This window comes from Amaranthus tricolor, chromosome 2 (genome assembly GCF_026212465.1).
Source record: "Amaranthus tricolor cultivar Red isolate AtriRed21 chromosome 2, ASM2621246v1, whole genome shotgun sequence".
Classification (NCBI taxonomy): Eukaryota; Viridiplantae; Streptophyta; class Magnoliopsida; order Caryophyllales; family Amaranthaceae; genus Amaranthus; species Amaranthus tricolor.
The window spans coordinates 3,839,842-3,865,430 of NC_080048.1; the positions used below are offsets into that span (position 1 = coordinate 3,839,842).

Below are 25,589 nucleotides of genomic sequence, written 5' to 3' on the forward strand. Positions count from 1 at the left end.
AATAAAGAATTTGTGTTTTAAAATAAACTACCTCTCTCTTGAGAGACCGTCTTTTCTAAAGACGGTTCTCAAAAGCCCAGCTCATTATGTTAATTTTAAAAGAATCTGAGGCGTGCGTGTAAGTGTAATGTGAAAAGTCACAAAATGTATTTGGAATTATAATAACATTTATTTGGGGTTATAACATAATGTATTTGGTGTTATACCAGAATATATTTAAGGATTATAACATAATTTATTTGGGGTTATAACATGATATATTTAAAGCTGTAACAATATATATATTTGAGGTTATAAAATAATATATATGAGATTATAACAACATATATTTGTGGTTATAACATATTATATTTGGGGTTATAACATAATATATAGTTCGGTATATAATAGTCTGTGTTTGAGAGTATAGTATTTTTATAACACCAAATATATTATGTTAATAACCCCAAATGTATGTTGTTATAACTCCATATATTTTATATTATTACTTCAAATATACATCGTTACAACTCTAAATATATTATGTTATAACCCCAAATATATTATGTTATAACCACAAATATATGTTGTTATAACCCCATATATATTATATTATAACCTCAAATATATATATTGTTATAATTTCAAATATATTATGTTATAGTCAAAAATAAATTATGTTATAGTCAAAAATAAATTATGTTATAAACCTCAAATATATGCTGGTATAATACCAAATATATTATGTTATAACCCCAAATATATTATGTTACACGCGCACGTAATTTTTTTTTTAAAATTAACATAATGAGTTGGGCTTTTGAGAACCATCTTTAGAAAAAAAGATCTCAAGTAAAAATTGTTGTAAAATAAATCGGATTAAGGCTGAAAATGGGCCTCCAGCCCGTTATGTTCCCCAAGTTATGACTTTCCAAAATGACTTGATTGGATGTGCTTTTAAAAACCCTAAATCTAGGTCGGGTATATAAAAAACCAGCTGGTCTCTTGAGAGAATGTCTTTTTGAGAGACGTACCTCAAACCTAATTTTTTAAAGATAAATATCTACTTATCATATTCTTAATGCATACTTACATTATCCTTAATGCATACTTACATTATCCTTAATACTTACTTACCGCATCCTTAATACCTACTTTCAATATCATAAATATCTACTTACAAAATTTTTAATATATACTTACAATATTTTAAAAAATATATAATAGTTAGAGATCATGTCTCTCCAGAATTTGTGAATAAAAAATGTCTCACGAGAATTTGTGTATAAAAAATGTCTCAGAAGAATTTGTGTATAAAAAATGTCAGAACCTTCAACCTTCTCCCTCGCCACGCTCTCGTTCTTTCACCTCTTTTGAAATTATATGTTTTCTCTCATCGGATCTGTCAACCCAAGGTAAGCGTTTCCCTTCTCGTTGTTAATTGGGCTGTTAAACGCATAATTAATTTTCAATTTTAAAGTTCTAAGTTCAAATCTGTTAATCGTTGCAATTTTGAAGATTATTAGGGTAATTTTTGTTTTTATAAGTAATTTCAATCGATTATGTTTTTACCTGTATTAATATAAGAAAGTTTCGATCTTTTTTGATTTTACCTGTTTTAATAAAAGAAAGTTTTCATCTTTAATGATTTTAGATGTATTAATGTATAAAAATTTCAATATTTTCTAATTTTACTTGTATTAATATAGAAAAGTTTCAGTTTTTTCTTATTTGTACTGTATAAATATTCGAAAGTTTCGTTTTTTAATCCAGAGAAAACCTCAGTTGCCTGCTGTTTTTAATTGCCCGATTAAAGATTCCACTTTGTTTTACAATTTCTGAATTTTAATTGCTTTTTTCATTTATGCTAAACTCAGGTCATTGAGTATATTTGTTGGATAGTCCGGATATAATTTCAATTGGGTTTGTTTTACTGCTTCTGTATTTGATTAGAAATATATTTATTTGCATATTGATTAGGAAAAATTAACATTAATAATCTAACCTTTCACTAATCCAACCTTTCACTTATCCGCTATGAATAATTCCACATTTGTATTATTTTCTAATAATTCAACCTTTGTGATACAGGGTATGCTGCTAGCAAACTAAAATGAAGATTGGATTATTTTGTACGTGCTAAGGGCAAATGTTGGATTATTAGAAAATAATCAAAAGGTTGGCTTATTTACAGTGGATGAGCAAAAGGTTGGATTATTAATGTCAATTTTTACTATTGATTATTTGTTGTTTGAGTTTATCATCGAATTTGATGCTTACTATTGCATAAATGATTGAGAAACAAGGACATCTTAGTGGTGTTGATTGATTAACATCTCTGAATGATGACATCGTGAAACTGCCAATTCCCATTTTGGTTTTCTGTATTTGAATGTTTGAAATCATTCCTGTATCGCATAGTCCTTAGTAAACTTGACGACATAGTAGCTCATTTGATCAACTTTATCTATTGGAAAAACCAATGCTCTTTGTTAATAGTAGGTGCATGGTTCTAATAAAATTTGAGTGGCTCTTATCTTTGAGCGCTACACTATGAGGGTGTTTGGTATATTTATTTTAGTGGAAAGGGAAAGGAATCTAATAAGAGAGTGGAAAGGAAACTAATTGTGTTACTTTAAAAAGTTTTTTGGTTTAGATAAGTAATGTAAACAAATCCTTCTAGTTATTGTTGTAGAAAGGGTATTCATGAGCTTTTTCAATTAAGGGAGATGATGAGTTTTTGTTTTCACTAGTTCATGAGGAGCAACAAAGTAACAGATTCCAATACCCTATGATAATCGATTTTGCTACTAGTTTATGCTATTCCTCATCTTGCAAAATTAGAAAGTAGAGTCATATTGAAGTACATCCTGCTGAGGGAAATGTCGGAGGGAGTTTTTCATATTCATTAGTAAGTAGTTCACTTACGGCCCGTTTGATTAGTGGTATTAAATGGTGGTAATGGGAATGATTTTTAGTGTAAAATTTCATCAAAAGTTCCATATCATTCCTATGGGAATGAAACTTTGATCACAAATTTTTTTTTGTTTATAAATTTTCATTACCACCTAATACCACCCCTCCCAATGGTAATGCATTGGAATGAGTTTTATGAAGAAAATGAGATGATTAAAGTTGGACAAACATGGCCATAAGGTAATTTAAATATTTTTCAACCAAAATTATACTAGTTTTTCATTCCCATTACCACCGTTTATTACCACCTACCAAACGGGCCGTTAAAGGGTATGAAATTATATTGGAGTTGAATAACTGCGTTACCTAGTTCACAAATTCTGCATGTTTGCTTCTGGACTCAAGATTAAAATTGCCCCCAATCATATTTGGCCCCTTGAATACCCCTGCATGTGCTTGAATTGATGTTTATATTCGCATTTATCATGGAATTGATGGTTACCGTTGCATAACTGATTAAGAAATAATGACATCTTGGTGCTGTTGACGAACTCTGGACATAATTATCATTTCGGTTTGCAGTATTTGAATGTTTGAAATCATATGAGCATGTTTGATTTTCCAATAGATACTAGTTCATCAAATGAGCTACTATGTCGTCAAGTTTACTAAGGCTATCAGGTATTATGAGTCTAATAGCAACACCACCATCACTTTTGACAAAAAACAAATAAAGGACTATCTAATACAGAAATGATTTCAAACATTCAAATACTGCAAACTAAAATGGGAATTGGCATTTTCATAGATCGTGAATCAATCAACACCACTAGGATGTCATTGTTTCATAATCAGTTATGCAATAGTATACATCAAATTCAATGATAAATGGAATATAAACACAACCAATGATCAATATGCAAATAAATATATTTCTGATCAAATACAAAAGCAGTAAAACAAACCCAATTGAAATTATATCCAGACTATTCAACAAATATACTAACTGACTTGAGTTTAGCAAAAGTGAAAAAAGCAATTAAAAACAGAGTGGAATTTAGGTTTAGCTTAAAAAAAATGCAAAAAAATGGTTTTAGCTTAATAGATTTTGAAATGCTTCTCTGAAATAACTAGTCCACAGAAAGATTATGATTTTTTGAATAACCTTCGTACAACTGGGCGAATGTCAATGAAAATGCGCAACTAGGATTTTTTGATTCTACTCATTCAACTTTGTTCATATTTCCAAAAAAAAAAAATCAAAAGATTACACAAAAATGTGAAACAAAATGTACCACAAAAATGTTGATTAACTTAGACATATGCTAGAGATAGATAGAAATTACAAAGTATTAAAAATTCAGTATTCGACCGAAATATACCATTTGAATTTCAACGGTAAGATAAAAGTCTAAATTAAACAATTAGAGCTCAAAATTAAGATAGGTTTCAAGCAAAAGATTTGAAATAAAGTTCTAGGGTTTATCAAATCTAAGAAATCGAAATTTGCAGATGAATAGTACCTTGAGCATTAATTGATCGGTTCGATCCCAGATGATGAATAGTACCTTGAGCATAAATTGATAGGGTTACATTAGGAATATATCCTTTTTATGGAAAATTTTTGGGAAATTATGCGGTACCCTTAAGGTTTTTTTTTTTTTATTATTATTAATGGTATCCTAGTGTTATTAAACGTCTTACAATAATAACCTTTTTTTAATTTTTTCCGTCCAAATTTGTTCAAAATCGTTAACTTTTTTCTTTTTTATTTTTTTATTTTTTTAATGTTTTAAATTGAAAAAAAAAGAAAAAGAAAAAAGTTAATGGTATTGGACGATTTGACAGAAAAAATTAGAAAATGTCACGGTTATAAAACGCTCAATAACACAAAGGTATCATTGATAATCGAAAAAACTTAGGGATACCATTGATAAAGTACAAAAACTTAGGGGTATCATTGATAATTTTCCAAAATTTTTTAATTGTTCGAGAAAATAAATAAGGTAAGATCATTAAATTTAAGTAAGGATTGTAAAGATACTAAAAGTGTCTTAATTATTGGTTACTTAAAAACTTAATCAAAAATTAAATACAATATTTTAAATAAGATAATAAGAAATATATTCTTCATCTTCCTTGGTTTTATTATTATTTTAATCCCTTATATTTGGTTATACAAAATTAAAAGTTATAAGAAGTTAATATTACGAAAATATGCAATGAGACAACACAAACAAGATTCCATTTAACTATATTTTTTTCTTGCACACTACCCGCAATATCGGATACTCCATCCAATTAGAGAATTGTCTCAATTCGATTTTTTAACACTATTATCGGTCACTCTTAAATAGTATTTTATTCTTAATATAAATGTCAAAATATAAAGTGATATCTTGTTTGATTTTTTCTCAATATAAATTTTATTAATATCATCATCATCATACCCAACGTATCCCGCTCATAGAGATCTATGATCAGGGTCTGAGGATGGAAGAACGATGGCAGCTCATACCCATAGAGAGAGTGCGGTCAAAGAGTCCTCCGGCTCGAGAAAGGTCTTCAAAGAGAGATAAACTTACAACTTACAACTTACAACTTACAACTTACAAATACTATAATAAATAGAATACGTGCGTATAACTAAAAATAAAGATAAAAAGTAATGAAGGAGGTAAAGAGCGATAATTAAAGGCAATGAACAATAACAAACAATGGGTAAAAGGGACGAGTTTAGTAATCTAAGACGTGGATAAGGCGCCGCCAACTGCCCTATCCCTGGTCAGGTCCTTGGAAAGGTGAAGTTTATGCATGTCATTTTTAATATGTTCCCTCCCACGTTCCCCTAGGTCTTCACCAACTTCTCTTGCCCTACACTGATGCATTCGATCCTTATTACTGTGGCGTCATGTGTCTTTCTCTGCACATATCCAAACCATCTCAACTTGTTCTCTTGCATCTTTGTGGAGAGAGGTGCAACCCTTAAGTTCTCCCTGAACTTTTGGTTTCTTATTTTATCAATCATAGTATTACCACACATCCACCTCAGCATACGCATTTTTGTTAATTCTATCCTCTGTTCGAAAACCTTCTTTACGGGCCAACATTCCGTCCCATATAACAAAGCCGGCCTAATTGAAACGCGGTAAAATTTACCTTTTAATCTCCTCGGAAACATTTTATCACAAAGCACCCCAATTGCTGCTCGCCACTTAAGCCAACCCGCTTGTATTCAATTTTTAATAATTTTTAGGATAGAATTAGTGATATTTAAAATTGAATTAGTATATTAAATATAAGGTAAAAATTAAATAAGACAATCAATATGAGGTAATTGTATTTTTCTTTATCAAACACATCCATCAGTGATTACTATCTCATTAGCAAAAATATTGAATTTCCGGTTTTATTTTCTTTATTATGCTACTAGACTATTTTGTCCCCTCTAATTATCACTAAATAACACAAACCACAATTTGAAAGAAGCTTAAAACTTTAATATACAATTAGATACATGCAAATCAAAAAATTAGTCAAGAGTTTAACATGATAAAACATGTAAATTTAAAGAGAGGATTAGATTAAAAATACAGAAAGGCTACAATTGTTTTATAAGTAGTTTGTATCAAAAAGAATTAGAATGGCGCCCTATGAAAACACTTTTTTAAAAATTACATGGTAAGCTGAGAAAATATAGACGAAACTCAATTTTCATGATCAGATGAGTTAATAACATACGAACACACAATAAGAAGAACAATCGAAAAGAGATGGGTTTCATCATCGAGGTGACATAGTAGAATAACTACATGTAGCACGGGATGAAGGATGAGTATTAATTGTAAAAATACTTGTACTCGTATGATCACATTCTCTTTTCATAGCTTTGTATACATTATCAAGACCTTCTTCTATCAACTCTAAAATGTTTTGTGGCATTGGAGGCATGTTCACTTCCATTGTGCCTTCAAACATTTTCACTACTTCTCCCATGGAAGGTCTTATAGAAACATCATCATGGATGCACCAAAAAGCTATCTTCAGTGCTCTCGATAGTTCTTCCGCATCAACTGCTCCTCCTAGTCGTTTATCGACGACTTCCATCGTTTTCTCGTCTACCAATTTCTATATTAAATAGCAAATTAAAATCAAAATTGAGAAATTAAAATTGAGAATTTAAAACAAATATTAGTATGAGAATTATTAGTATGAGAATTATTTTGGATTGAGTGAAATAGATAATTATGAGCTAAGATAACGAAATAGATATTTAGCCTATTTCTTTCTTTTCCAATTAATATTTAATATTATCCTTATTTCTATTTGCTAGAAACCAAAACTCAGATCTAACATTACAAGTATTCATTATCCCTCTGAAACCTTCCTTTCCTATCAATGGTAATGGGCTTTCCTTTCCTCTGAATTCATCCTTCGAAGCACAACAATGGCAGCATTTTCTGATTTTTTTTTCCTGATTTTCTCCTCCTTCCCTTGATTCCTTTCAAAGATTTCAATCCAAATGTTCGTTGATTTCGTGAAGTTCAAGCAGCAGCCCAATATTTTGGCTCATTCCCATTCAAGCAGCAACTTTTGATTTCCTTTTTACACACCTTTCGATCCGTCCAGCCTCTGGATTCTTGTTCATCAATGGTATCAGTCCATGATTTTCGCTGCTGCAAACTGAGTTGGTAGAGTTCTTTTATCCATTTTCCTATTATGTATATATAAGACTTTATTCAAGAAATATTCCTTGGTGCTTTTACTTTGATATTTTATTGATTAATCATCAAGAATCATTCTACATGATAATAATAATTGCTTCAAGAATTAATTGTTATACTTGTTTTAGTTATCTTTGGCCAAATTAAGTTTTTTTTTAGCAAGTAGTTTTTATTGGAATATTGGATTCTTGTGAATTTGAATGTCTACTTTTATGTTTGATGAACTTGTATAGAGAAATAACGGATGTTGAATTGAGTTGGTGGATCTTGATGATTAGTATGAGAAGTATGAACTTAGAAATTAATAAAATCAGTGAAAAATGTTTATTATTTGTAGATTATGGATGATTTAAAGGTCTTGTATGAATTAGGAGATACTTTGAAAAACCATTGATTGTGGGATAGGATACTTGTTGTTTATATTGATTAGATGGTTTGATATTTTTGATGAGATTAGTAAATTCTTTTGGGCATTCTTGATTTAGGGTTTAAACATACATGTGTTTAATTGGAAATATAAAGAGATTTATAGGGATGAGTAATCTTTAAAAGAGTATAAACTAGCTTAAATCATGATTATAATATTTTGAGGACATATTGGGGGTTTGAATTAGAACATACACAATCCTTTAGTGATTAGAAATAATAGAGTAGATTCTTGGTATGAAATAAGGTCTTAGGAGATGTAATAAGTTATATGTTAGTACAGTTGCGTCGACCATACGCTTATGACGTTATGTTATTGTCATACTTCAGGATACGACTACATCGATGAGCCTTCTAGTCAACTGTAGAGATTTGGTCTTGAATCTTGAAGCGACATTGTCGGTGAGTAGTAGCAGTCTCTTAAAGGGTCTGGCCAAACTACAATTTTGAAAATTGTTTATTAAAGCTGCGAATTTTATAATGTTGAGACAAATTTGTTATGAATGATTATGTTGATATTGATATGGTCAATGGATCGGGGTCACGAGCTGGTCATTGACGGAGTAGAGGAGCGTTGTCTTTTTACTCCCTTGTTTTGAGGCGAATTGTCATTCAAATATTGACTAGCCTCACCCGAGAGTGACATAGCCTTAGAGCTATGGATGTTCCTCTGAACTAGACTCCCTGTGCGCGCATAGATCTAGGAAACTGATGTTGCTTTTAAACCTATGATTTGAATTGTTGTATTTTGTTGTTTTGGATTGTTACTTCTCATTCAGTTTAATCTGACCCTCTATTGTTACCAACTTTTAGTTTGATCACAGATCGGAACTGGTCGGGAACGATGGGTTAGTGGTGTTGATTAGAGTTCCAAGGATGTCATATTGAGCTTAGCATGTGGGAATTTTGTAGTTTTGTATTAGGTTTTTGGATAATGTATATTAGACTTAGTTATGTTGGTTGTAGTGGACTTAAAGTGAATTGTATGATTACCTTGTATTTTAGTTAGATGTTTGGTTTGAGATTTAGCTGAGTTCGTTAGGTTAAAGAGCTGGTGACTCCTTTGCTCAAGTTTGGGATTATGATTTAAGTTTCTTGGGAAATGAACCCCATGACGACCTTGTTTACTCAGTCAATGGTAAGTCGGGTTGTTACAAATTGCCCCACATTACACCCATTTAAGTGACATAAAACAAGAAGAAATTGACTGTTCGACTCCTTTGACAGAAATGCTCAGACGAGCAAATACCCGCTCAAACGAGCACCCATTACAGAATACCTTCTGCCTGCCTGCTGCTCATGTGCTCGGACGAGCCCTGACCACGCTCGAACAGGCGTCTATGATGCAGCCTTCACTGCTTGTTGCTGGCTGGTGCCTCGTTCGAGTCACTTCATCTCCATGCCATGCCTCATTCAAGACATGTCCCAACACTCTTAACTCTATTGCACCCTCATCGTTGCTCACAATATGACGCTCCTCATTTTGAGTTATCGAGTCACACTAAAGTAATTTAGCTTTTGCACTAACACTATAGCATATGTTTAAGTTAATTATCAAATTGTTTAGTGGGGGGAAATTATGCTTATTTTTTGGTGAAATCTGTTGCACATTTAGTTTCGCATAATGCGTAATATTCGCCCAGTTGTATAAAGGTTACTCAAAAAGGTTTTTATATTTTGTAAGTAGTACTCCTTGTAGTTAAATTTAGGCATCTTCGTGTGGACTGGTTATCTCCAGAAGTAGTTGAAAATCTATTGAGCTATAATTGTCTTTTTTTTCCGGCATTTTAGAGACTTAGATAGGACGTAGGAGAGTTCTTATATGACTTGTTCTTGGGTGTTTATTGAGTCTTTGATTATCAAGTTGGTTTTTTTAGCGATTTGAATTTTGACCTTCTTGTAGATTGGGGTGTTTATAGAGGCTATTGAAAGATGTTAATTTGGGTTTAACTTATTGTGTGACAACATATTATCGTAAAAATACGAAATGCACACATTTCATTAGTCAAGGAGATATCATCCCAAAACATATAATAATGGGGGAAGGACTCCAATGATCAGTGTACACACTATCTTTAAATCTTCGATGTGGGACCCATTCCAATAATTCCCTCACATGCGAACCCCATCAAGTTTGCATGTGAGTAATTAATTAGGACCTACCATTAAGTTTTTAATCAATTACGGCAAAGGAAAGATTTATTTTTGATGTTTTTAGGATTATTGAAAATGACAAAAAGATGTGTATCTTGTATTGTATATATATTGTTGAGACAGAGAATTTCTGTGATACCAATATCATTAATTTTTAAAGAGAATTCACATTGGATGTATTTGAGACTTAAGAGAAAATAAATTTTCTTTTTTGGATACGCTAATCCAGTTTTGTTTTTATCTCTCATTTCGGACAACCTTGAAATAGCCATTGCTAAATCATCAAATTTCCACCGGAGTTTTTGTTACCTTTTGGAAGCTAATTAGTAAAATACCTACTATTCTACAATCTTAATGGGTGACTTTTGTGTCTTTCAACTAAAATTGTTATCTACTTTGAATGATACTGTCAGTTTTTTACGTGTAGTGTGCTGAAAGTAATTGGAATTTGTTGTCTTTAAATTGTAGGAGAACATGGAAAATATGTTGTATGCTGAGGAGCTAGTGAGGGAGTTTTTAGTATTCAGAGGTTTCACAAGTACTCTACAAGCTTTTGAGATGGAACTAAATACAGATGTTGGGAAAGGTTTTCAAGTGGACAAGATATTAGACTTGATTTTCTCAAAATATGTATCTAACTTTGAGGCTGAGAAATTAGTTGGCCTCCTCAATTTCTTTAAGCATTGTTTTTCTTCTTCGGGGACAGATATTTATGCAACATTGTTGAAACTGGAGGTCTCCATTCTCCGCTATTATATAGTACATGCAGTGCGGACAGGAAGAAATGATAAAGTCAAAGATTTTTTTGATTTGTTGGGTGATAACTTGCAGCAAAAAGGCGATGATTGGACTCCATGGTTTGGTCTGTTTTTATTTAGTTATTATTAATTGAGTTCCCAGTTTCTTTTCTGATAATTAACCTTTTTTACTTGTATACAGCTATACCATATCTTAAACATGCTGCCACTGATCCTCAGTTTCACATATATTTCTCAAAGGATTGGTTTGATGCATTGCATCTTTCGCTAAGGAATTTTCTAAGCCAGATGTTTAGTAGTACTCATATCCTATGTTTAATATTTCTATATTATTGTGACTTGTGCTGGATTTCGTTTGATGGCTTATGATTGTTCATTCTTTGGTAAACTATTTCAAAGAAGGATCTTTGGAATTGAACTTGGTGCTTCAAAAAGAAAAGGGTAAACACCTATAGATGTCATTTTGGGTCATTTTCTTGATTCCGTAGATAATATTTTTATATTAAAAAACCAATATACCGATTTATGGCCTATAATTATATGATGGATTGGAATATCGTTAGTCACAATGCTTTGTTCTCTATCTTGATGTGGTACTTGTAATGAAGAGTTGCCCATATGCATATTTTTTTAAGTATCAAATCATTACCTGATAAGCTATATTTTAGTGACATAAAAGAGTATACTTGATTCTAAGAAAAGTTTAACCTTGACCACTTCACGCATGCCTACTTTATTAAAGATCAGTTCCGAAAAGAATACTATCAACCGTCTCAGAAAAGACATTAAGCAGCTTAATCTGAAATTATCACAGCTTCAAGCCATTCTGGAAGAAAGGGAAGCTCAGTTACATCAGCTTAGGAGGTAGAGTATTTTTTGTATTTTATTCTCGCTCTTTGCATGCCTGTATAGGGCTTACATCAAATTTTGTTGCTTTAGGGGGGGGTGGGGTGGGGGGGTTTGGAGTAAGTTATGTTATTAGTGTAAGAAAAACTCAATCTGAAAGGAATGCATCTGGGATGACCTTCAAAGGAATATGTATTAATTGTTTTGGGATAGTGTTTGGGTTGGATGGGGCTTGTGCATGGAATTATTGTTATATAATTAAATAAATAGTGTGGATGCTTGTTTGAGTTGGGTAGAGTAAGATTAGGATAATTTTAAGGTTAGATTGGTAAAAATTACGATAAAAAACAATATTGGAACTAATTACAAAAATATTGGTAAAAGTGTTGCATATAAGATGGAGGGAGTATTTAATTTATTCAATTAATCCTTGTTTTACATGCAACTAAATATGGCCTATGTTGAAAAGGGTAGCTAATATATGGACTTAAGAGTCAACATAAAGAACAAATATCTTTGTCAATGCACTTTCGATGACATTGACAACTTATTTTGTCCGTGGTAAAATGTAATGTTACATTGGTTAGTTGATGCTTCTCTCGAGGAAGGCTATAAGGCAAAGTACGACATGGCCTTTGTTTATGTTTTGAGAGATAATTGCTACTGACCTTAATGTTGGGTTCCAATCTTAGTCTTCCACTCCATTATATCTTATGATACTAATACCAAATGATTGTATGAGTGGAAGAGTCATTAAAGATGACAAAATCTCATGACTCACTTTGTCTAGATTTCTGAGTGTTGTATTGAATTTCTTGGATTGGAGGATCCAGTGATGCAAGAATTTTTTTCAACTCATGAACATTATATTTGCATACATTTGAACTTGGTTACCTTAAGCAGTTTAGAGGCTGTGTCAAATAACCCCTCAAATATACTTTCTTACTTGCTTTTTCATCTCTCAGTGGTGCTGTTTTAATGAAACAAGAAGATGATGCAACAATAAGTGCTCAGGTGGGTTCTGAAAAGTCAATTCCATCAATAGATTTGGGAGAAAATACGGCCGCTGCAAGTGGAAGTGAGCTTATAACTGGATTCCAAAGCCTTGGTGTAGATGGAAGTTCAGATGTGTCCATTATGACATCCTATAATGCCGATCATGCCCCAAGTTCTTCGTCAGCCAGCAATGGTCAGAATGGATCCTTTGTTTCCAAATATGGTTTATATAAAGGTGCTATTGTCTCATCTTTGTTCCTTATTGATTTAATCATTGTAATTCACTTTTTTGTGCAATTTTGCATTGAGACTTTAGGGTAGTAGATGGTATAAATATTAAGGGTCTTTTACTCTTATGAGAAAGATCATTTTAGAAGTAATGTTTTGGTGATTTTTTAACTTTTAATGAATGGAAACTTAAGTTAGTTGTGTGAGGAAGTTACACGAAATTGTGAAACAATATAGGGCTGAAGAGTACCAATTGATTTTAAAATCTGTATTATCTTTTTAGTCTTGATCTTTAGGGTCTGACGACATCCCTAGTGGCATTATAAGATGAAAAGATAGATTACTACGTGTATGAGGAATGGCTGGCTATCTCATTGAAGTGTAAATTGACCTATATATGTATGGACTTTGGAGTCGATTGCCTACAAAAAATAGGAGTAGAAGAAGCCGTAAGTTCTTAGATTTTTGTCATCAAGTGCAATTTTAAGTGAGGAGATAAGGGAGAAAAGAATTAGAGAAACAAAAAAAAGAAAAAACTGGGGTGGGTGGGGGGAGGCAGAGCCCAAAGATAAAGTAAGGGCTTCCAGTTCGTTACTTTTGTTTCTGTTTTTGTGATTGCTTCTTTATAGGAGTACGGCCTGATATTTACTTTTGTAGTAAATGTTATAGCAAATGTGATAAAAGTTCTTCATATCATCGTTGCTTCCCTTCCGTTATGCTTGGAAAATTACAAGGGTACAAAAGACTTTTGAGAACCTTTGGAAGAACCCATAAAATTAGAATTAATATTTTAGGAATTATAATCAGTATATTGTGTTATTAATTTATTAGTTTGTTGGAGGTGAGTTATTGAGTTATTACTTGAAAGAGACAACCTCATGCTTTGTATGTAAAATGGGGAAGGGAGAGTATGATCATGGTTTGTATTCAAAATTGGTGTTCTTACACACTTTGGAAGTTTTGAGTTACGCTCGAAATACTCTCCTAGCATATTATATAATTCCTACAAATTGTTGTTACATTCTACTGTGTAATTCTAATTTACTACCTTATTTCACATTCTGAGCAATGTTTCTATCAAATATTACCATCCATGTCCACACGAACACCAATACTCAGCCATTCACCATCACAGAAAATCCCTCTTCATTACACCTTCATCCCTAGTGAATGCATTGATTATTTATAAAAACACCGTGCCTCCCTGTACTGCGAAAACATCAACCGTGGAATACGTCCCCACCCCAAAATAAAAAATTTGAAGAATATGAAGAGACTTTTGGCTGTCTTTCTTTACTATAAAGTAATAAACATATCTTAGTAACCTGACAGAGGCTGAATAGTTTATTTTGAAATTTTCAACATCATCTTGCTTTCTGCTGATATGCTGAAGAAGTTTGTTCAAGATATAAAATTGCATGGACATATGTGCTTTTTAAAGCTTTCTAAATAGCCCAGTTGATTGTGGTTTGACAGAAAAGGTGGCTGTTGTCTTAGGCGAGGAAGAATTTTCAGAAGTAAAAGTGCAGTTCCAGGTAGGGATTCATGTTTGAGTCAAATTCTTTTGGTAATATTATTTCAGAAATCTCCAACTTCCACACGTTATATGCTTACAGCCATTGGCTCATACTATAAAAAAATATGTTCGTTGAAATGTAATTTGTATCACAGTTTAACAATGATGTGAGCCAAGTGCTGCTTGACTTAACTTTGACTCGTGTGTGTACTGACATAACACGTGTAGAATCAAAATGGATTTTATACCCAATCAATTATTAACAATGTAGATAAAATGAACTAGGAGTAACATTTTTTTCTTATGGACATTGATATGTCTGAACTCAGAAGCATAATGCTAAGAAACTAAGATAATCTAAATCTAAAAATTATATGGAATGACTACATGTTGGTGACTTGATGTTATTCAATCAAGAAGATAAGGTTAGAACCTAACACATTAATTGACGAGTTTGTACTATATGTCACAGTGCCCTTTAATTGACGAGTTTGTACTATATGTCACAGTGCCCTTGGATGTAAAAACGTTAATGTTGTTTCCTTGTTTACATATTATCTATTTCAATGTATGTGTGGCCATGTGCTTGTTTAAATTATTTTTGCTTTTATGATTTGAATGAAACGTTGTTGTCTTTGAGCTCCTCAACATTTTGATTGCCTTTGTTGTAGGAAACGTTTCTGGGGCACACTAGTCCTATCACTAGGTCTCGCTTTTCTGCATCCGGGGATAATATTGCAAGTGCTTCTCTAGATGGAACAGTCAGGTATCTACTGCAGCTCTTCACTATTAGTGAGCTCTTCCATAATGATTGAAAGAAAAGGGTTTTTTCATTCCTAAATGTTCTTTTTACTATTAGTTTGGATGGGTTAAGCATGCCTTTTCTTTGAATTTGTCCTGATTTTTGAGTCTGAGATGAGCTGACAGATATGGTGCATCTAAATTGTCTATAATCATCAAATGTGAGTGTGCGATTAAATTATTCTTCCTGTTTGATGGCTGACTTTGTTAAATTGTGGTTAAATATTCAAGCCTGGGGTTTCTATATTTGTTGGGGACTTTATAGGTTGGGTTTATAGGAAGGAGGAAAGTTTGAACTTAGCAAATATCAGCTGCTTGCCATGCAATCTGGCTTTAGTTATGTATCTGGGTGCCTTATATATTTCTTAATATTTTTGATAAAACTGGAAGGACCCTGGGATTCAGCTCTACTTTTTTACATGTACAAAATTGAGAGGTCCACTGTTAATTCAATCAATTTTATTATTATTCGGCTGTTTATGATTCTTGATTGGGAATTGTGAATCAAGTTTTTTTTTATCGTTGATATAGGATATGGACGTATGAACCGTCCACAGCGGGATCTAGAAATGCCACTATTTATTGTGGAACAGAAATTTTGTCTCTTGATTGGGATTGTAAATCTGATCGCTTGGTATGCTTCTTTTCTTCCATTCCTTATCGAAGTGTGTAGATGTACATTGCCTTTTCCATTTGTTGATATTTTATGGAACTTATTCTTTCTTCTACTGACATAAGCAAAACCATCAACTACATGGATTTTTTGGTTGAGAAAAGCTTCTCATAGGCACTGCTGAGGGAGGCATCAAAGCGTGGAATGTGGATGCTAAGAGAGTAGTTTGTGATCTCAGCACAGGCCAAACATTTCGAAGGTCATTCTTGGACTAGTTCCTATTTGTGATCCTTCTTGTTTGTTTATTGTGCTGATATTGATGTTTCTACACAACAGGGTTTTTGATGTAAAATGCAGCCCTGTGGAACCCATTTTTGTTTCTGCAGCGGCATCTGAAGGGTATACTTCTGCTTTTACTTTCTCCTATCTGAATGTCTGATGATCCTGAAATAATTGTCATTGTAAAACCTGTTTTATAGTATTCCTTGAGCCTTTTGTCTATAAATGGCCTCAAAAGTTTCTACTCAGTCAAAACCCAGAAGTTTCTGTTCTCTTAAAATTTTGCAAGACAAGGAAAACTATTGTATATGAGCACATTTCTATGTTTTAGCTCTCTGTTACAGATTTGGGTTTATAGATGGGAAGATATGTAGCATATCAGATGTGTTTGTAAACCTAGCTATGCTTCAGATTTTTTTTTTTTTTTTTTTTTTTTTGCGAACTTGAGGGAGATCTATCCTTTACTTTTTGCTTTGTATTGTATGTGAATAGGGATGAAACATCTTATGCTAACACTATGGGTTTTGCTTCACTAACCGTTTGGAACATGAAGACATGGAAATCTGTGGTATGCTCCGGTTAATTAAAGCATTTTGTATTATAATATAGTGGCTTATTAATTAAATTAATAGTCTGTTGAAACTTTGACATTGTTAAGACTGTCCTTCCGCTTGGCGAAGAGCCCCCAGCAATAACTTCTATGTGCTTCAATCACAATGGAAAGATTTTAGCGGCTGCTGCTGTTGATGGGATGATTCACATGTTTGGTATCCTTACACATTTGCATGTTATAGTTGGAGTGGTGACTCAGTTAATTTTTTTGTTGCTCATAGAAAATCCTTTGTTGTTTGTCCTCTTATTACATAAGTGCAAGCACATGAAACCTTATCCGACAAGGCGACAAAACATGTGATTTTGTCAGATTTGTGTTGTACTTTTTAGGACAGTTTTGTGTTCCCCAAACTAGGGTGATAGGTTAAGGAGCTTTACTTTTTAAAATAAATTTATTGGATTGTTTCCTAATGCATAAGTTGATTCTGATTATTGGATGCATGGGATATCAAATGATTCTATTCACTGCTCATATCTGCAGCTAACAATTTGTTCCTTGAATACCTTGACTAATCTCAGACATGGCTGCTGGTTTACAAATTACGGGATGGCCGGCTCATGATTCTCCTATTAGCTCTCTTCTTTTTGGGCATGATGAGACGACTATTTTTACTTTGGGATCAGATGGAAAAGTATGTAATCATGTTCTTACAAATTTGTCTTCGAGTTGGAAACCTACTGCGTGTTTTATGTTATATGTTTTAGTGAAGCGTTGTTCTATCATATACTATCAAGCCTTATTGCTAGAAATATTTGATATTTGTGGGTTCAGGTATTTGAATGGAGCTTGCATAAGCAAGGTCAAGTAGTCTGGTCAGCAGATTGCAGCAGGTAATATCATTGATAAATGAAAAGGAGGTTGTGCTATATGAATTTTGCATCCCCTTGTGCATACATGTTTTCTGGCCTAAATTTTGGTGTTTTATCATGTGGACTGTTTCCTTTGCCTTTCATGGCGTGGTGAAAGCTTTATTACATGGATCTCTTAAAATCATCACATTGTCCCATTCTGTAGGTTCTGGAATCCTGATTCAGCAAAGCACTGCCGTCATGAGATGGCTCTTGATTGTACTGGGAAGAGACTGCTGGTGACCTCTGATTTAGTACGATCACCTATGTTTCAGGTCCATTTTCACCTCTTCTCCTATTCACCTTATATTGCATAGTTTATCATGATGCCCAAAAAGGTAAAAGGTAAAGGACACCAGTATCCCGCACAAGGCAGGGTCCGGGTGAGGGGTTTTTTTTTTCCTAAAAGAGGCGGACAAACCATACCTGGTACTCTCAAGGAGGAAGTAAAGAAGGATGCGTGTAGTCAAGAAACCCCCCAATTGACACCAAATAGTGGTCGAACCCCAAACCTTCTGCTCTACATGATGCCACGGACCTAATATTAGACTTATTTATTCTTTGATCTCCTTAATTAAACAAGCAGTGTCATTCTGATTCTAGAAGCCATCGTTTTTTTTTTTTTTTTTTAGTCTAGCTCAGTTTATAGTAACATCTACTAGTATTTTGTGCTATTTTACTAGGTCGGAAGTCTTGCCAATGGATCAAAAAGTCTGCCACATAGTGCTGCAGTGACAACTGTGGATTGGCATCCAACTCTGCCTATCTATCTTACTGGATCTGCTGATAATTCTGTTCGTGTCACATCCATTTTGTAAGGAATTATTCGCACATCAGCTGTACATTACTGGTTTATCAGTTTTTTATAACAATTAAGGAAGGTTATAGTTTAGCATTTCTATCTTTTGGCTTGTTTCTGGGTCCAAGTGTCTTAAATCTTTTAGTATAATGCTAGTTTGATTCTGCTTTGATGTTGGCACTCGTGTCCTTCTTTTAGTATCATGAGAATATGAGCTTCTTATTTGAGGTCGTCTCACCGAGAGACGATCTCATAAAAGTAAGCTTATTTCTTGAACATTCTGATGGTTGTCGAGTATTGTTTTGTAAATGGTTGACAGATTAGCTGTCAATTAGGTTGTTGCTGGGTTGGAGTTTGAACGATGAAATTTTCACCAACCAAAAAGTTGAAGTTATTTTGCTAGAAATTTAGTATTACGTTATATACCACTAATTACAAGTACAAGTTTTGTTGACTAAAACAAATACGAAGGAGACAAGGAGTGAAGGACCATGCTTATTATTCTACTACACAAGTCATTATTTCTATTCCCACCAAAGACTTTGTGGATAGGTTTGGTTGACGTGTGGAAAACAAAAGGTGTGGTAATTTCCACTTCATTGCCAAAAATTCCATTGAAGAATTTTTTTTATTAAAATGTTTATTTTATTCCATCTTTCCATTTTACCCCATAATTATAATTATATACCACTAATTACAAGTTTTTTCGACTAAAACAAATTCAAAGGAGTGAAGGATCTTGCTTATTCTACTACACAAGTCATTATTTTATTCCATCTTTCCATTTTACCCCTTAATTATAATTCATCATCATCCAATCCAGTATAACCCGCTCATAGAAAAACTATGGACATGGTCTGAAAAGGGAAGGACGACGGCAACTCATACCCGTAGAAGGGAGTGTGGCCAAAGGAGTCCCCCGGCTCGAGAAAGATACGATGACGTAGCTACATGAGAAAAAAGACCTATAAGAGAAAAAAGTAGACCCACCTACAAAAAAAGGGGACAAGAAAACTAATAAACAAAACGAGAGGAGCGGGATGGCAAGAACTTACGAGGACATCAACAATCTAAAGCATGGATATGACGCCTCTAACTACCCCTATCCCTAGTCAGGCCCTCGGAGAGGTTTAGCTCCCGTAAGTCAATTTTTATCTGCTCATTCCAAGTTCTCCTGGGTCTTCCTCGACTCAGTGCCGCTCCTGCTACAAGAGCTGGCTTCTTTAACCCGCACACGAACGAAGAAACAAAAAGCGGCTGAGGTTAGCAGCTAGCTGAGGTGCGTCAGTTGCCCTGCTCAGTTGCCCTGGTCGGCAGGCCGCTGCCTTCTGCGATGGCCGGAAAAGCTGTATAAAGGAGAGGGATGGTGCTAGGGATTTAGCCGTTGGGAACAGTCACCTTAAAAATACCAAAATTCTGATTTTTTTTTTTGATTTTTTTTTTTGGTGATAAACCTTAATATTTTGTTTCTTTCAAAAAAAGCTAGAAAAATTAAAAACTGAAAAAAAAAAAAAAACTAAAACAAATACAAAGGAATGAAGGACCATGCTTATTCTACTACTCAAGTCATTAAATCTATTCCCTACCAAAGACTTTGCGGATAGGTTTGGTTGACTTGTGGAAAACAAAACGTGTGGTAATTTTCACTTCATTGCCAAAAATTCTATTGAAGCCAAAGATTTATTGTTCATAGATTTTAGATTGTATTGAATTGTATTAATAATTAAATAATTTGTTTTTTTATTTATGAATTTGCATTGATATTTGTTAATAATGGTTTATGACAAATGACCACATATTTTACAAGGATAAAATTTTAACTTTCGGGCTTTTGGATTCTGTCTATGTGCATGCTCATCAATTAGGATGTACAAAGTAGTGTTAGTGTATAGTACAAGACCCCATTCTTGAAGTAATTCAATATATTCAATTTTCTATGCTAATTTATTTTAGGAAAAAATGATATTAGTAATTCAACTTTTCACATATTCATCATCATCATCATGCCCAATAACCCGCTCAAAAGTAGGGTCTGGTTGAGGGAAGGTGACGGACAATTCATACTCGTACTCCCTTCACAGGAAGGACTAGAGGAAAGCGGTCGGTTTTACCCCTAAAACAGTAAGAGCCCTGCAAAAGGAGGATATGAGTGGCAACATTGTCTCAAGAGTGCAACTATTAGCAGAAAAAGACAGCACAAGCATAAACTAGATCTAACCAAAAAAGAAAATAAAATGAGAAAAAAAGAAAATAAAAATAAAAACAAGGTAAAACCTCGATAATTATACAAAGAAACAAAACAAAGCGTGTAAGAAGAACCTAGACCCTAGGGTAGGGAGGTAACTAAAGAAACTACTATTAGTTTAAAACATGGATCTGACGTCTCCAACTACTCATATTCCTAGTCAAGTCCGCAGAGAGGCACAACTCATTTAAGTCGTTCTTGATCTGCTCCACCCATGTTTTCTTAGGTCTTCTGTCAGATCATTCATGTGCATCTACATTGGTTCCCTATCTCTTCTCTCTATGATAACACAATGCTTTCTTGAAGACAAGCAAGGGTCTGGCTTGGGGGAGTTTGTTAGTTACATTTTATCTTTACTTTCACTCCTAAGTGGCTTGTTTAGCGTGAGGAAACTATATGTTATTGCATTGTTTTATTGGATTTTACGCTTGCTTTGTTGCTTTGGTGTTTTATTTCATTTTAGGATTTAATCATGAAAACCGAGTACAAACTAGCCCTTTTTTGTTGCATACATTGCTCACCTAAACGCCGAGGGCTCAAAGAAGTGAAACATCATGAGCCAAGCCACAAGAACAAGCCAAAAGAAGCCATAGTAGACCCACTCGACCAGAATTAGCTCAAGCCAAGGTAGCCCAAGCGCTTCAGAAGCTGAGTATCACATTCCTGAAGGTCGCTTGATCGGTCGAGCAAGGTGCCTCGGGTCGAGTGAAGTGCAGACAAACTTCCAGTAGCTTCTGATCATTAGCAGGATGCATTTCAAGGGTACAGGACATCCGCTCGACCAGGTCGAGCGAAGCTGATTTTCACATTTTGACCAATTTTTGAAGTTTCTGATATTGTACTTGATGGTGGCTCGACTGGTCGAGCGAGATGGGCAGCATCAGCTTTTGCGATCTTTTTAAACATCATTTGAGGTCCAATCACATTTATCCCTTTTAATGCTGCTGCCAGGACTGCTTAGCCACCCTAGCTTATCAATTAGGGGTGGCACCTCCCTCCTACAACCTAGGGTGGTGGAGCAATCATGAAACCACCACCCCCACTTATTTTAAAGGCTATAAATAGAGAAGAGGAAGACGGGGTTGGGCATATCAGATTTCACCCTTCATTTTGATAACTTTTATGTATTCTTCATAGCTTAGCTTTCATTTCAATTAAAAATTAGTGTTTAGCATAATTTCTCTTTCAATTCACTTAAGAATTTTCAATTTTCGATTACAATCTTAATTTCAATCCTCTATTGTAACATTTTGCAATTTGGATACTTCAACCATTAGTGTACTATTATTGAAGCTTTGGAAGGTATTACTTTGAATCATCAGCAATCATCTTGTTCATCCTTAGATTGAACTCAAAAGAGTAAATTCTATCCTTTACTTATATTATTTTCAATTCATGTCACTTCGTTATCTTCAATTAATTGCTTTTAGTTTCATATATTCATACTTGTAGTTCTTCAACTTATATTGCATTATCTTTTTCGAATACTCTAGTTAAATTCATTCATCTATGGTTCTTAGCTTATTTGCAATTTACAATCTCAAAATGAGTACGAGTGAGTAGTTTATTTTGGTTTAGGCTAGGCATTATCACCATGTATGTAGTCTAAATTGTTTTCCTTACCTTTGGTTTGGTTGTGTTGTTTATGGTTTAAGATGAATTTTGCTATCATGTGTAGTGTCGTTGAATTGAGGGCGAGAGTCGATTTTTAACGATAATCTATGCTTAAAAATTAAGTCATCTCCATGAGAATAGGTAGATGCCTTGATTGAAAATGTTAAATGTGTACTTCGTGTCTTAAATTATGCTTAACTCCATGAGAATAGGTAGGTGAGTATGTTTTAGGAAGCTTTTGTTGCTCGAGAGAGAACATTAGTATTTATGATACGTTCTTTCCCATAACAAAACATCCATGACCTTAGGTTAAAGTTTAGTAAACACTACTTTGGTGAGAAAGTCTAGCCTATGCCTCTTTAGCTTATTGATCATTATATCTTTTCTTTAGTTCATCACATTCTTATTTATTTTTATGCTTCATTTTCATTAAGTGTTTTTAATTGGTTGCTTTAATTATTTCTATCACCAAACACCATATTATACGCTTTTGAACATACTAATCGATCGAGAAACTATTGACTTAACCCTTACTCCCTGTGGATTCGACCTGTACTTGCCGTCGTATTAAGCTACACCGTGCACTTGCAATATTACTATTGAAGGACGTAAATTCCCGATCATCTTCCTCGACTTCACTTACCCTCCACTATGATGCTTTCTACTCTTCTAACGGGGGAGTCGAAAATCTTTCTTTGCACATGTCCAAACCATCTTTGCCTATTTTCACGCATTTTGGCAACAAGTGGGTCAACGCCTAGCTTATCTCCAACTTTTCACATATTTGTCGTGAATAATTTCTTTTTTGGATTATTTTTTAATAATTCAACTTTTGATCTTAGTTAGCTGTCAGCGTACTCTTTGATTTTTTTAATAATTTAACCTTTGTCCTTAGTTGCTATTAGTATGCTAACACCATATTAAGGGTAAAGGTTGGTTTATTAAAACATAATCCAAAATCGAGTATGTGTGAAAGATTGAATTATTAATATCAAATTTTCTTTTATATTCTTATTTCAAGGGATATTATCAATGGTGGCCCTGTATTATTGCACTTTATCTTTGATACCCCTGTGTTTTTCGTAATTTCAATGGTACCCCCAACATATCTTGCTAATTACAAACGTGACACTTTTTAAGTTTTTTTCGTTAAGTGGCCGTTAATTTTTATAAAAAATCAACCATGATTAGTTTCTTCTTCTTCTTCCCTTTTCCCTCTGCTCTTCCTTCTCTCCTTCCATGGTTGCTTCTTCAAGGTACTCATCATTTTGCGGTAAAGTGTATTTCGGTACTACCAAAAGACCACCTGGAAGCCCTGACGTTAATTCCATTGAAGTTGGTAATAGCTGAGTAAGGTTGAAGAAATGCTACTGTGACCCAACAAAATTCTATGATATTAGGGTTTCTGGTTCAATTAACAATCTGAGAAGCCCTAACGTTAATTCCATCACAACCGATGATCAAAAACTCGTCTTGTTACAGAAGATACAGAAGATCCAACAGAGCAGAGCAAATGCAGTATCAGTCTTAATGAATGACCTCATGACTACTTTCTCAAGCTCTAATGGGAAGTCGGCATCCTCCACTATGACTCTTGGGAGATGGTCTCGGACGACTCGGCAGCAGCCTTTCCTCCATGACCATCAAATACCTGTCCATTGAAGCTTGTTATTACACACAGCTAATCGCAAAATAATAAATGCACAAACTGGACTGCATAAAAGTAATCTCAATACCCCAGGATTAGAATGTAGAAGTACTACATGGAGATAATTTTATTTGTGTTATCTTGTTACAAAGATATCTCCAGTGTATCAATATTTCTGTTTTTTGCTACCACATTTACAATCACTACTCAAACTGAAAAGGCCATTTCTTCAAGATACCAATTAACTTACTTACCCCGTAGAAAGACACAGCTTCCTCGTCAAGTATATCGCAGCCGAGCTTCTTCGCTAAATCAGATATACATCAATCATCCATTGCACAACACATTCAAAATTTAAAAAAGCCTTAATTTTTAGGATTTAGTACTTACAAAACGACTCATGTAATCTCCAACTGGGCTCTCCAACGAAAAACTCATGTTCCAGGTGGTCTTTTGGTAGTACCGGAATACACCTTACCGCAAAATGATGAGTATCTTGAAGAATCAGCCATTGAAGGAGAGAAGGAAGAACAGAGAGAAAAAGGAAGAAGAAGAAGAAACTAACCATGGTTGATTTTTAATAAAAATTAACGGCCGCTTAACGGAAAAAGCTTTAAAAATGTCACGTTTGTAATTAGCAAGATATGTTGGGGGTACCATTAGAATTACGAAAAACACATGGTACCAAAGATAAAGTGCAATTACACGGAAGTACCATTGATAATATCCCTTATTTCAATTAGAGCAAATGCAAATATTTTATACAAGATTAACATAGTAAGTTGAAGACAATTACTATTAGTTAATCTGACATATCTGAACTAATAAGAAAAAAGTTCATGACTCCTACTACTCTCTTTTTTGAAAAATTTCGTTAAAATATATATATTGCTTAGTTGAGTTGTAAGTTCGATTAGTGATGGGATCTTAAACACGTGTACTCTTGTACTTTAAATTCAGATGTGACATGAACTTGTCGTATTAAGAAAATTATGTCCCAATTATCCCAATTGTAAATAGACAACAATTTTTCCAAGACTTTCCCATTGTATGTTTTCAAAAGGATAAAACACCCACTATAAATAGACACTTTCAACGGCTATATATCAACCTCATTAAACTTAGTAAAAAAGCATAAATATGATTTAATAGGATTAAATCACCAAATTAATAAGAATATGGTTGTTGAAGCTTTAATATGATATGAACTAATAAATAAAATTGAAATCCAACAGATGGAGGTTTAATAACAATCTAATAAAGCCTCATTGGTAACCACAAGGAGTTTCTAACCTTTAAAAGTCCATTTATTCAACAATAGATACCATTAGCTTCTCTACAGCACAGTCCATGTGCATTTGACTTATTCTACCCCACCAAAGACTACTTCTATTGACTTGCCAAATCAAATTTATTGTAACCTTTATTTTTCTAATTTGAAAGTATTTAATGAGGAAAAACTTGTCAAATATTATTGAATCAATGCAAAATTCATTACATAAATGTATCCAAAAAAAAAATATTCATTACATAAACCTTTGCTTTTACTTGTTGCTTGATTCCCTCACTTTACACTCCCTAAAAAA

The 25,589-nt window shown here is 33.6% G+C and overlaps 1 protein-coding gene and 1 long non-coding RNA gene across 10 annotated transcripts; one reads left to right on the forward strand and one right to left on the reverse strand.

The window, feature by feature from the left end:
• Positions 1-1,234: 1,234 nt before the first annotated feature.
• LOC130806828 (uncharacterized) lies at positions 1,235-20,032 on the forward strand. Of its 9 annotated transcripts, XM_057672040.1 has the most exons (20): positions 1,235-1,394; positions 2,071-2,187; positions 7,229-7,296; positions 7,406-7,586; positions 8,376-8,447; positions 10,668-11,061; positions 11,139-11,260; positions 11,679-11,821; positions 12,769-13,034; positions 14,504-14,562; positions 15,215-15,309; positions 15,876-15,978; positions 16,122-16,216; positions 16,294-16,356; positions 16,729-16,804; positions 16,895-17,003; positions 17,368-17,480; positions 17,621-17,679; positions 17,864-17,972; positions 18,381-20,032. In XM_057672040.1, the coding sequence occupies exons 5-20, from the start codon at positions 8,391-8,393 to the stop codon at positions 18,513-18,515; spliced, it is 1,998 nt and encodes a 665-aa protein (XP_057528023.1). In that variant the 5' UTR covers positions 1,235-1,394; positions 2,071-2,187; positions 7,229-7,296; positions 7,406-7,586; positions 8,376-8,390; the 3' UTR covers positions 18,516-20,032. The 9 variants fall into 9 exon arrangements, with proteins under 9 accessions (XP_057528023.1, XP_057528027.1, XP_057528022.1 ...); XM_057672044.1 differs by lacking the exon at positions 8,376-8,447 and having other exon boundaries at positions 18,381-18,592; XM_057672039.1 differs by lacking the exons at positions 7,229-7,296; positions 7,406-7,586.
• Positions 19,211-21,942, reverse strand: LOC130806829 (uncharacterized). Its single transcript, XR_009040378.1, has 2 exons — positions 19,552-21,942; positions 19,211-19,443 (listed from the first exon to the last, which is right to left on the reverse strand). It is a non-coding gene; the product is annotated as an uncharacterized LOC130806829 (long non-coding RNA).
• Positions 21,943-25,589: the final 3,647 nt, after the last annotated feature.